Source organism: Aphelocoma coerulescens, chromosome 6 (assembly GCF_041296385.1).
Source record: "Aphelocoma coerulescens isolate FSJ_1873_10779 chromosome 6, UR_Acoe_1.0, whole genome shotgun sequence".
NCBI classification, from domain to species: domain Eukaryota; kingdom Metazoa; phylum Chordata; class Aves; order Passeriformes; family Corvidae; genus Aphelocoma; species Aphelocoma coerulescens.
Window position 1 is genome coordinate 17,368,505 of NC_091020.1, and position 13,203 is coordinate 17,381,707.

General features: G+C 55.8%; 1 protein-coding gene across 6 annotated transcripts in view; it reads right to left on the bottom strand.

The window, feature by feature from the left end:
- The window catches only part of PSD (pleckstrin and Sec7 domain containing), a 34,965-nt gene that overhangs the window by 6,970 nt on the left and 14,792 nt on the right, over positions 1-13,203 (bottom strand). For 2 of the 6 annotated variants that reach the window (XM_069019482.1, XM_069019484.1), the window contains 5 exons: positions 11,915-12,109; positions 11,321-11,401; positions 10,638-10,750; positions 9,776-9,834; positions 9,142-9,231 (listed from right to left, as the gene is read on the bottom strand). In XM_069019482.1, the coding sequence (XP_068875583.1) occupies positions 9,142-9,231; positions 9,776-9,834; positions 10,638-10,750; positions 11,321-11,401; positions 11,915-12,109 (538 nt within the window). Of the gene's footprint in view, positions 1-5,843; positions 6,174-6,417; positions 8,600-9,009; positions 9,232-9,775; positions 9,835-10,637; positions 10,751-11,320; positions 11,402-11,914; positions 12,110-12,709; positions 12,782-13,203 lie in introns of those variants that run through there. The other 4 variants (XM_069019487.1, XM_069019485.1, XM_069019483.1 and 1 more) reach the window with 4 other exon arrangements.

A 13,203-nucleotide genomic window follows, 5' to 3' on the forward strand; every position in this document is an offset into this window, starting at 1 on the left:
AGGCCTAAGTCCAAGGACAGCAAGATTTTGGGACAGACTTCATTGGTGCATGCCTTCACCCCACTCAGTGGAACCTCAGCCTGCCCCAGGGCCCCCAGAAGCTCCATGCCACAACAGACCACAGCCAACAACTTCACTGCACTCAGCCACACACCCTGGGCTGGCAGAAACAGGCTCATGGCAGCACCCAGCACTCCCTAGCAATGCATTGCTCCTGCAGGAGCACACTTTGTGAGAGACTTCAGCACAGTGCTGGCCCTGCACTGGCAGAAACCCTGGTATGCTGTCCTTCATGAGACACTCAGAGGACCTTGTGGCTGGTCAAGGCAGGTGCTTGGAGTGGCTGTGGCCTGTCCCTACCCCCTCCCCAGCAATCCCAACACTTTTCCCTCCTTGGAGACCCAAACATCACCCATCTGAGCAAGGCAGGGTCTGCTGCCTGTATTTCTGCACAGGAACAAACTAAGCCTGCCTACAGCAGGATGCTTAAGGGTCCCACTCCCAAGTGTTTGTCTGGTTTGAGCTGGGTGCAAGCCAGCAGTGCTCAGCACAGCTCTGTAGTCAGGGAGGCTCCAGAGAGGGTTTCAACATAGTGCTCACAGAGGGCTTTGGAGCAAGATCTGGAAGGCATCATCCTTGGAGGAAAATAATCGAGTCTTGCACAGGCTGTTCATGCAGCTGTCAACATCCATCACTGGGCCAGAGACTGCTGCTGAGAGATCTTGCTGGTGGCTGAGAAAGTACAGCTGGAGGCGTGCAGGGGCCCGGGAATGCTGGCCAGCAGAGAGGCCCCAGCGGTGTCTAGGGAAGGGACATTCATCACTCCCAAGAGGTGCAGCAGCCAGGATGGAGCGGGAACCCAGCTCTTTCCACACTTTCCCATCAGGGAAATGCTGGCATAGCACCAGCTTGTTTCTCAGAGGAAGGAAGGGATCATCTCAATCTAGCAGGCAGAAAAGTTGGGTTCAGTTCTCTCCTGGGAAGACAGGAGACCTATAAAGGGGTAATAGCCTCAGAGCCTGAGAGATTTGATCCCAGACCCATTAGTGCAGTCCCAGTGCCAGAGGGGCAGGATGCTAAGTTGTGAGCAGGAGATACCCACCAGCAGGCTGGCAGCAAGGCAGCCAGAGGAGCAAAGAGATTTAGAGAAGAATCTGGGAGGAAAAAGGCAATCCAGAGCCCTGCAGAACATAATCTGGGAGCAGAGCAGGGGGATAAGCAGGATCTCAGAGCAATGTAGATGATAAGGAGTCACCATGGGAAACAGAAGAGAAGGGATCTTAATCACTGCCAGGGATGCAGCTGAAAAATGCTGAGAACCAACAGACAAAAAGGAGACTAAGAAAATGGCACGGAGTAGTGGGCACTGGAAATGGCACAAAAGCACCTCAGAAAGAGCGGGCAGAATGGCACATGTGGCTTGGCTCCATCTGGCTCATTGGTGATACAGAGAAGTGTCAACTCCCTGACCCAAGGCAGGGAGATGTGAGCCAGCTGAGCAGGGATTTTGGAGGGCTGGAGAGAACCCCAGCCCCGTGCAGGGCTTGCGGGAGGATTGCTGCTAAATGCTGAGTGGATGAGCTGATAGCAGAAGATGCTCGAGGAGTAATTCAGGATGGCACAGTGCCGGATAACATCCTGGCAGAGTACCGTGTTACAAAAACCTGGGTGCTGGGACTCCAGGCTGAACTGCCTTATGGCTTCAAAAGGCTCCAGCTGCCCTGCTACAAGCCCCAACAGCATCCCACCAAGCCCATTACCAGCAGGGGCTGCCAAGTACCCCACCTCAGAGACAGGAAGCAGGGGCTGCTCAGCACTCCTGTGCAAGGGAACAGGGAGACTGTGGGATTGAGAGGGCAACACAAAGCTTTACATCTACACTTAAAACCTGCCAAAATTCTGCTTGGCTAAATACCAACCTCATCCAAGACCAATCTCAGGTACAAAGCTGGTGGACTCAGCCCAAGTCCTAGCCAAGAAGATGCATTCCAGCCACAAAGCCCACCCTGCTGTTCTGGTCCTGTAGCAGAACCACTGCCTGTCACTCCACAAAATTCTGGGCTTTTTGGTGCACAGATCGTTTCTGCTAGGGAAGCGCAGGTGACGCAGGTTCCTGAAGCCTAACTCACAACCACGTCAGCAGAGACCACAGACACCAGATTCATCAGCAGGTCCCTCTCTCCAGACTCTCTTTGTTCCGTGGATTCATTTCTCCTGGGCCAAAAGGACAGCAACTCTTTGACATCTCTGAGCTTGCAAGTACTACCCAAGAGAAAGCTGGGCACTGGCCACATGCCACTATGGATGATGACCCCAAGCATGGTTGGGGTTTTTTGCCATCGCTGGGTTATGAGCTCACTGTTGCAGCATGCCAGACCAGTCAGCCAGCTCTGCCCTAGACATGCGCAATGCTAAAGAGACCTAGGAATGTACTGTCCCAGTGGGATTTCTAACTGAATCAACATCTTTCTTTGGTGCTTTCCCTCCCAAAAGCAGGCTGAGAGGCTGTCCCTGAGCCCCGCTCTACCAAACAGTCTCAAGGACAGCTAAGGGGCTGCACTGGCAAGAGGCAGGTGGCTCTGATGTTCTAGCCCAGCCACAGGGCCAGCCCTGCTGGGGACAGCCTAAGTAAGCAGGGCAGGGAGAAGACACCCCCCTTCAGCTCCTCAGCTCAGACCAGACCAGACACAAGATCCAGTGATGGTCTGGGGAGCTGAGTAACAAGCTGGTCTGAATACAGCTTTGGCACAGAACTGTACTGAGGACTGTAGCCCAGTACTCAAGTAACGGGTGAAGGTTAAGGCAGGAATTTGGGCACTCGGATGAGGGTTTTAACCCCTTCTGGAGTGCCTCTTCTATGCATCATAAGTCTTACGGACACATCCTCCTTCTAGTCTGCTAGTTCCTCTGCTAAACACCACAGTGCTCAGCTCTCCATGCAGCAAGATGCCATGTGCATATCAAGGCTCCCCTTCCTCTTGTCAGCCCTGTGACCAGCCATGGGTTCATGACATTCTTCAAGACAGACTTCACAGCCATCAAGCACCCTCCCTGCAGTCATTCTACCTCTCTCTGACTGACAGCATTTAAACATGAAAGCTCAATTGCTGGCTGTGGCCAACTTTTCCTTAGCAAAATATCTTCGCTACACCCAGCCACAAAGCTCTGTGAGGTCCCCCAGGCACACAGACCCTCCAGCTGCACAGATCTGAACAGTAGAGTCAGATCAGAGCTGTATGTCAGATGGAACTGTACCTGTCGGGTCCCTAATTCACCTCAGCAGCACCCCCCCCGCATTTCCTGCCTGCCCAGCATGCACAACCCATGCTCAAGAACAACTCATCACCTGGCACACACCAGCCCTGCTGCATACATCCCCGTGTCCCTCCCTCCCCCCCCCCCCGCTGCAGAGGGGCTCCTGTGTGCACACAGAGCAAAGTGACTTGAGGACAGACTTTTTTCCCTGTAAAATGGGCTGCCACGGGGACAATGTCCTGTGCATGACCTTCCACCCTGCTGCAGTCATGGGTGGCAGCAGGTGACAGCTACCCATCTTGGCCCCACACTTTTGACTCAGTAACACTGTAAGCTGCACCAACCTCTTTCAAAATATTTAAACTACTCCTTGCGCAGGCAACTATCTCCCCCAGGACAGCAGACCCTTCCCAGCGCAGCCCCACAGCGCGGGAAGCAGCGACCGAGCATCTCCCAACTGCATGTTTCCATCCGAGTGCGTCACAACTTAATGCTGCCCCCAGACCGTACTGCGCTATGACAGCACCGCGGCTTGGCACGGCCCCGATGGCCCCACCGGGCTGGTTTTAGCCACGAGGGCAGCCCAAGTAGCTCTGAGGTAACCCTGACTGCTCTGCCCCATCTTGCCTGCGAGGAAGGGCCGGTGTGGGCTCTTCTCCCGCTACTACACCGGAGGCAGGCACCCGACCGAGGCAGGACGCGCCCAGAGACAGCCTGTTCGCTTCTTCCCACCCAGGACCGATGCGCCCCAGCCTAGTATCTCCAAAACAGATGCCGGCTCACAGCGAGCAAGCTCTCGGCAATAAAAAGCCCCTTTTTGTCCAGGCAGCCACTCCTTCCTCTAACTCTGCTCGGCTGGGCGCCGGGGCTGCGGCGCTGCCCCTCAGCGTTGCCTTGCGGCTCTCCCCGACGCCCAGGTGGGTGCCAGTCTGCCCTGGCAGGGCACGGCGCAGCGCAACCCTTGGCAGAGAGCCCGCAGAGCTTGTCACTTATGCTAAGCCGTAGGGCAGGTCCCAACGGTACGGCTCTGTCCTGGATTCCTCTCGCAGCGATGTTTTCGAGCAAGCACTGCTGCCAGACCACGGTAAGCGGCGCAATGTCACCCAGGTCTTGCCGCGCTCCCGCCACGTCCGTGATCGGGGTGGGATGGAGGGGGCAGAAATGCAGGATTGGGGACGGGGACCCTCGGGAGGAGGGGGCATGGTGGAGACCCGGCTCCGCAGAAAGCAGGTACGAGAGGGAGATGGGGCTGGCTGCTCCGTACCAGGGCTGAGGCTCTTGCAGCGAGCGACTGTCCGGGCACGTTCACCCACCCGCGTCCCCGCCGGGGCGCAGGGCGCTGCGCATTCCCCCACGGCGCCCCCCGCTTCCCCGACCCGCCGCTTACCGGCTTCTTCTTGCGGCGGCTCTGGATGCGGCTGACCACCAGGTCGGTGTAGAGCACCGGCTTGAGGGTGCGGGAGCGCTGGGGCCAGCCGTAGCAGAAGGTCTCCACGCCGCGGTAGTTGCGCCCGTAGCGCACCGAGCACATGGAGCGGGACCGCATGCGCCCCGCGCTGCTGTTGATGCTGTTGACGCCGATCATCCTGCCGGCGGGGGGCCGGTGGGGCGCCCGGCGCGGAGCCCGGCGGACCGGACCGGCCCTGCCCTGCCCTGCCCTGCCCTGCCCGGCCCGGCCCGGCCCTGCCGTGCCCTGCCCTGCCTGCCGCGGCCGCTTCGCCACCGCCGCCTGTTGAAGCGGGGCCGGGCCGGGCCGGGCTCGGCGGCGGCTCTCGACAGAGGCGGGGCTGCCCCGCCCCGCCCGCCGCAGCCAATGGCGACCCGCGGCGCCCGGCCGGGCTGAGCCGCGCCGAGGGGCCGGCGGTGGGCATCGCACCTGGGGGGACAGCATCCCTGACGCTGATGCCACACGAGTTGCCGGACCTGCCTCCGGTGCACCAGCTGGCCATCCCTGCTTCCTTCCCGCGGAGAGTGGGAGCAGGTGGCTGCACCCTCCTGGGGGGGCCGCGGTGGTGACATCTCCTGAATTCCAGGGGCCAGGTGGCACCTCCACTAGGTTCCAGCTGGGCAGGCTTCAGAGCTGCTGCTGCAGCCCGGCCCACACCAGGGACCTACAAAGCCGGTAGGAGATGGGGCCAGTGGGACACCTGCTCAGACTTCCCATCTTCAGTGCCCACCCCACACTTAAGCCTCTTGCCTGTCCCTCCTCCCAGGTAAGGCCAGAAACAGCAGTAGCTACAGTCACCCAGCTGCTTATGGGCAGGACAGAGATGCTTCAGGCAGTTGCTGCCGAAGAAGCAAAGAGCTCGGTCGGCATCCTTGCAGAAAGCACGAGGATCGATGTGTAATTTAGTTAGGCTTGACTGAGCAGGAGATGCAGCCGTGGAGAGGGGGAAATTTTCCACTCTGTCCTAACTGTTTGGCATAGTGATCATTTGGCACAACTTGTGAGGGAGGGGGCATGGATGCCTGGCACATCAGATGTACTGGGCTGCCCTTGAGGCCAGGGGAGCCATGGGAGACAGGGGCAGAGCAGCCTATCGCTCCCAGGGGAAACAGGCAAAAAAAAAAAAAAAAATAGCCCGGGGGATTACACTGAGCAAGCGTTCCTGTGATTATAGCTCAGAGGTGGGAGCCAGGGCTTTCTTCCCACATTGCTAATCACTTACCCAGCACTCTGAGCGTCTGAGCCCTGCTGTTGTGCCTCCAAGCTGGAAGGTGGGGGCCCATCCTACCTTCCTCCCCCGAGGACCCGACTGCATTGTCAGGCTCAATTCATTAACATTTGTGACGTGCTCTGGGCTCCGAGGCTGGAAGGCAGCACAGATTTGGCTCACTCCTGACAATTGCTAAGCAGTGCTGGTGAGAAATGGGGCCCGATTTGGCCCTGCTGTCAGCCAGTGAAGCACAAGGTTAAGCTAAAAGGATAAGGAAGATGAAGATGAGCTAAGGCTCCACAAAGTGATCAATCATGTAAAGGTCAAATCCACATCTGAAATGTAGCAGACAATCAGCAACGCTGCGTGAAATCCCAGGGGACCTGGGCTGAAATCACATTGTCAAGAGAAAAGCAACATCTCAAGAGCTAACCAAAATATCACCAGCTCCAGGATGTCCTGCTTCCACCTCCTTCCTTGCTGAATGGACAGCTGCCTTCATATGGCCACAGGAGTTCAGCCTGCATTTGTGGGCATCTTTGGGAACAGCATTATATGGGTTCTTATATCCCTGGCATGGCTCCATGCCTTATCAGGGGAACATCTCAGCTGGAGAGCTGGGCAGCCCTGCCTGTATAGTTCTCCAGGGGAGCTTTCAGAGACAGAGGAAAGGGTTTCCAGCAGCAGTGCTGGTAAGGCAGCACTGCCTTAGTTTCAGCAGCGGTGCTGTGCAGGGCATAGTGAGGCACTGGCAGTGAGGGGGATGTGATGCTCAGCTGTGAAAGCTTTTCAAGTGTTTTCATTGCTTCTGCATAAAACTGGGACTGTTTACATGTATTATCTAGTAGCAGATAAAGTTCTTGTCTGACTCAAGCTGCCACATGCTCTCAGGCATCATGCTGCGTTTGTCTTGGGACTCCCTGCAGCCAGAGACAAGGGGAGTGCTCAGGCTCCCTGTGGGTCTATTCCTGATGCTGTCCTCAGAGTCACAGGGGATCGTGGCCGTGTGCCCCTGCAGCCACCTAGGTCCTGCCCTACTGCCCCAGTTCCCTGGCAGCAAGTGCTTTGGGTGAGAGCCACCTCCAGCCCTCCAGCCCTGAAGTCCATGGGGTAGCAGCCTGTGCTATCTACCCAGGCAGGCTGGGAAGAGCCCCCAGGACCCTTCTTCTGTGGTGCCAGAGCTGCCCAAGACCCAGCCTTGAGCTTTGGGAAGCTCTTGTGAAGCCTGCCAGCCCTTCCCCTCCCCTTACCCTTAGGAAACGCGTGTGCTACAGGAGCGCTAAAATTAGCCAGACAGCTGTGCGGCACGCTTGCACAGGAGCTCAGTCCCCAGGCACAGCCTGCCTGCCAGGTCTGCCAAGGAGGAAGCATCCTGCTTGGGGTAACAGGGCTAATGCAGGTTGACACAGGGAGGGCAGCAGGAGAGCCGTTCCCCATTTGTCTGCCCCTGAGCCTGTGCAGGGACTAAAGCACCAAGCAGCCAGAAGCGGTGGGCAGAAGGGAAAGAGTGTCTTCTTTGGATGAGCTGGCTAAGGCTGCCCAGGAGAGGCACAAGTTCCCCTTGTCAGTCCTCCCCCCAGCACAAGCCAACAGCCCTTTCTCCATCTCACCTGCTCCAGAATCCCACGCCCCCTTGCATGGGCAGGGGGTTTCTGAAGCAGAGTGGTGCTTCAGGTGAGGAGCTGCAGCCTGCCCTGCCTGAGGTTCCTCACACTGTCTTTCACTCCCCCTCCCCAGCATGGCTCCTGTACAGAGGCGGCTGAAAAGCGGCGGTGGGAAGCTCCACAGCTGCAGAGGGAACAGGCCATTTTTAGCAGAGCAGCCTCCCAGCTGCTGGGCTGCAGACAGAGCTATGCGGGGCTGTGCTGCAACACTGCAGCCTCCCTCCACTTCCTTACACCCAGCAAACACCTTGGCCCCTGCCCGTGAGAGAAGGCCTGTAGCTTCATGGCACTTCCTTGCTGTCCTATTTCCCTCTGTCTGGGATCTGATGTGGTAACTGGATCTCATATGTTTGAACTGCTGGTGCTTTGTGGGGGACAAGTTTAATAGGGCAATGCCTCAAGTGTGGGTACCCAACCACGGGGCAGTGAGGGACGCAAAGAGGGCACACCAAGAAGTCTGTGGAGCTCAGATACCAGGGTGCAGCAGCACTGAAGGGCTGGGGTTCAGAGTCCACATTTCACATGTTTCCATCCATTTTGTGTACTTAAAGCCTTTTCTGGAGCTAGGTTTAAAATTAGAGGAGAATTTTTCCTGAGTAACTCCTTTTACATGCGAAGTGTGGGCTGAGAGGGAGGACAGCCCTATTGAGAACTGCTGGTAACCCCTTAATGATGGGGTGAGCGACAAAGCCAGGAATAGACCCACAAAGGCTGAAAAGGGAGCTCAGCTTTTCACCCTCTGTTGTCTTTTTTCATCAACCACCTCCCCCCCGGTGTGGCTCCAGCACCCTGTGGGAACCCATCTTCCACATCAAGAGTATTTGCCAACTGTAGCACTTCACCAACAGCAGCGGTTTCTGCCTGGAAGACCCCATGGGAGCTAAGCTTATTCCCAGGGTCTGAGACGGGGAGACAGCAGCTCAGAAAACCCTCCTGAGAGCAGGCGATGCCAGAGAAGTGCAGCAGTCCAAGGCCAGAGGTGCTTGCGGAACACTGCTCTCCCTGACCAAGTCCCTCTAGGAACTGGGTCAGGCAGGGAGAAGGCAGGAGTGCCCCAGTCACACCAGTGTGGTGAGTTCCCAGATTCGAAGTTTTAACCTCCAGCCCATTCTCCCCATCGCAATGCCTTGCCCATATCACCTGTGTCACCAAAGATGGCTCCAGTCCCAGGGCCTGGCCAAAGTTTTGGGCCCCAGTACTTCAGGGAGTCAGAAAGGGCTGAGTACCACAGAACTGATACCAGGAAGCCTCTGGCTGCAGCTGGGCAAACCAGCCCTAGTAAGGTGTCCCATGAGTGCTCCCTTGCCGGCAATACAGGCACAGCAACAGCAATGAGGGAATCAGAACCCCAGGCAAAGTTCCAGTGTCCTCCTGAGGGAATGGAGCAGCCCATGTTCCCCTCAGGAAGGCAGGAACACAACTCCAGGCTCAGGTAATATCACTGTTCTGGCATGTTAACGCATCTTGCATTCATAGCATCTCAGGTAGCCCTCCATGTGATCCAGCCCAAAGCTCTCACTTCTGCTCCTGCTGTGTGGCCAGCCATGGAGAACAATCAAATTTACCTTGAGCAGCTCCTTGGGGAAGTCAGTGCCTCCATTGAGTCCCTCCAAGTTGCCAATGAAGTCGGAGCAGGACATTCTCTTCCCAATGTTCTGGGGGTGTCAGGGGGAGAGAAACATTTGGATTACCTTTGGGACAGAGGTCATTGCTGGCTGGAGCAGGTCCCACAGCCCAGGAACAGACACCCCATCTCAGCAGAGGGATGAGGGACCAGCCAGGTCTCTGGAAGGCTGCTTGCAGGTATGGGGAAGTTGCTGGCTTTGCAGACACTCCAGGAGTTTTAAATAGCCTCCTTTTTCAAAATTGTGTGCTCCATGCTCCCAATGACAGCTGGTTTTGGAGTCTCATTCCCACCTTCTTTCCCTGTTCAGTTTTCTTTTCTGTCCTCGTTCCACCTCTACAGCTTTCAGCTCAGCAAGTCTCCTTCAAAGCCCCGCTCTCTCCTTCATCAGCCCCTCCTCTCATTTAGCCTTTCTCCTCTATCCTCACCAAACACATCAGGGGTGACCAGCCAGGCCCAGGGTCCCATGCTTCCTGCTCATGTGGCACTGTCCTCACTCTTCCCCGAGCACCTACAGTTTCAGGGCGGTGGGGTCAGACAGGGGCCAGACTGGGGCAATGGCAGTGGTAACTTACATGTCCATGCAGATCTGTGTTTAGCAGCATCAGGGCGCACGTGAGGGTGTGGGCTCCGTCTGCAGCACAAGCACAGGACAGGAATTAGAGCCCCCAGCTGAGCCCTGCAGCTGGCAGTCCAGTGCCTCAGCATCTTAGGAAGGATACGGGGTCTCTGAGCCTCCAAGACAGCACTGAGCCCCTCCCCTCCCACTCTGGGCACAAGGGGACACAGCAGTCACTGCAGTGCTGACAGCACGCAGGTGAGTAGGTAGGAGGCTGCTGGTTCCAAACCTGAGCATACAAATTCCCTTCCAAGCCTGCAGTCCCTATAGCCAGGCAGTCATGCTGTAGCTAATCCTGCAGAGCTCCTAGCATGGCAAGGTAGGACCGACACAGCCTCTGCCAGCCAGGCAGCCCAAAGCTCACCTGTCCCAGAGCCAGCCCAGAGCAGACCCAGCATATGAATACACACAGAAGAGGTGCAAAGACATGAAATAGTATGAAGTGGGTGCCTGTGCTCCCCAAATGTCAGGCACACAAGTTTCCTCACTTAGATATTCCCTGAGCTGAGGGTCTGAGAGCTGGGGTCTCTTTGGTGAGGAGTGTGCTAAGTGTGCCTCTTGCGCTAATCTGCTCAAGGTCAGAATTAAGAATGGGTTGAGCCCTAATTATGCATCATCCAACCAGACCAGGCTTAAAAAAAAAATCTAAAGCATCTGTCATTTGAGGGAAATTACATACTGGGGCTATCTTCTAAGGCATCAGTATAGGCTCTCTGCCTGCTCTCTAGTTTCAGTTTGAGCACATTCATCAAGCTCCCAAACACATAGGCTCCCCTGAAACACACACACACCCCCCACAGACATGCAGAGTTTCTTACCTTCTGAAGAGATGGAATTGGGATTACACTCATAGTAGCGCTGGGAAAAATGAGCCAGCACCCGCTCTCGCTCTTGCGTCTCTCCCATCAAGGCCAGCTCTTTTAGAAAGGACCTGAAAAAGCAGCAGCAGCAGCATCAGTGTTGGTCACACATGAAGTCCACTACAGTTTCTGCAACACACCCTGCGCAGGAATGGAGCTGTGCTTTCTGGTTTGGAGACCTTCCTGTGTGCTGGATGAAGCCCTGCCTTTGCACATCCTTCCCTCCCTCCAAACCCACTGCGGGACTCTCCTCCAAGCCCACAGCACCATATCCTGCTGGCACATTGCAGAGACCTACAACCAATCTCAGGACCCACACTGGGAAAAGAGGCAGGTGTAACAACAGAAGGATTTGAGTTCAAGACCTGGAAACCCAGGCCTAGGTGAACCTGACTGTCATTCAACTGCACTGACCATTAAGTTACGACCAGGGGTGTTTTTTCTTGGTTGTATGGCTGAGAGACCATCTGGGAAAACACCCTCTCCTATTTAAGAGGTAAGAGGATCTCCAGGTGGGAGTCATGGGGTCTGCCTGCTCCTGCAGATCTCTGTGTGGTTGCAGAGCTGCACAGGGCACGGTCTGTTGGGACCCCACTCTGGTGGCCACCACACATACACATGTACACACACTCAGCTCTGACCTGAGAGCCTGATCCAGACTCATCCCTGTGAACACAAAGAACTTCAGATATTCCCCTGCCACCATCCTGCTGAACTCGTTGCTGAAATAGAAAAAGGGGAGGGTGAGAATGGGATCGACCAGACTGTGGGGATAGCCAAAGGCACACAGGGGCTGGGTGGATTCTAGGAGACTGGGAGCTTCCCAGGGTTGCAAGAGGCATGCCAAGGACAGAGACACCCCACGCTCCCGTGAAACTCAGAGAAGTCACCCACAAATTCACTGTGAATACTGGGCACGTAAGAGAAAATGAAGAAGCTATAGAGGGAAGGGCCCACAAGAGGTCAGCTAGCCACCCCCTGCCCCAACACCTTACTGAAGCATCCGAGATGCAGTCATGGTAGGAAGGTATGAAATCCTGGATGTCTCCCAGGTTTTAAGACCTTTACAGGGAACATCTGGTGCAGATGTACCAATCACAAGGAGTGGGTTTTGAGGTCCTGCCAGCGGCTCCTCGCCAGCCTGGTGCCCCACAAGGGCAGCAGCTGTGGGTGCAGTGCAGGTGCAAGTGAGCTCCTTGCAGAATGGAATATCCCTTCCAAATACCCACACGTACTTCTTCCCCAAGTGGCGAGCCACATCTGCTTTTTTAAAGCCATCCAGATTGTAGAGCCTCTTGGCCAGGCGTTTGGCAGCCTCCAGGTCAGCCTTGTGTCCATTGGAAAGCGTGTCCGTGCTGCCCAGGGCCAGCTGCTCCACACTGTCCATCTCCGACTCCGAGTCTGAAACCAGCTGGCTCTGGGGGCGGTCGCTGCAAAGGGAAGGGACACTCCATGTTAGCCTGCCTACAGATCCTTTCCTTGTTCAGCTTCTCAGGAAATGCATTTTCCTCACCCTGCTTTGGAGACTAGCTACTCACTGCTGGGACCCAGGATGAACTGCACTGGTCAGAGACACTCTGATATCAGCTAAGGGAGGTAAGGGAAGGTGTGGGAATATAGGTTTGGGAGGAGAGGTGGGGTGATGGGACAGCACCAGTGACTGAGTGACTGAACCAAGGCACTCAAACCAACATTCACACTGGATGTGGAAGGAAAAGACAACTAGTCCAAAGTCCCCCACTTTGAACCTGTGAAACTGTATGTGTGGGCTCAGGCTCTGCCAAGCTCAGCCGTAGCAGAGACTTGGAGCAGAAACATGTGCACATCACATGCTGTCCTACAGCTCCGTACTCATTTTTTAATCTGGACAAACTCCTTGTGTTGCTCTCAAGTGCAGTTTCTTAGACAAGACAACTATAATTCCTTCATTCGCCTTTTCCCACCCACGGATTTCAAAGCACTACACAGACAGCAAAGCCAAGGCAGAGAGGGCGAGGATGAAGGAAAACCCCCCTAGCCTCCCAGCTCACAGTGGGGTGCACTGTCTTCTCCAGGCTGCCCATCAGCTCTCGGCCCACCACACCTTAAATGGCCATGTTAGGAGACACTCTTGGCTTGGCCCCCGAAGCAATCTGACTCAGCTGTGCAGAAGTTATCCCAACCAAAAGCTGGTTGAATCTAATCAACAACAAACGTTAAACAACTCTGACCTCGCCCAAATTTTCTGGCAGCCCTTGCAATGTTCCAGTCTGATTTATTTTTAAAAGTCTCTAATTGAGTTTTAAGAGGCCTGGTCTCCTGAGCCAATTACCCAAGCCAGTCTCCTTGAGGCTCTGCTTTTTTCAAGAAGGACGAGCCTCCTCCTGCTCAGCACTGCCTGTCCCAGGGGAGCCCTGCACAATACTGACAGGCGGCCTCATGCCCCGGGGGGCTCTCAGGTGCCATCCTCTCCACCCTCCTGTCACCCCCCAGCCACCATGCAGCAGGAGAAGCTGCTCTGCATTCAAACCTGTGGGTCAGACAC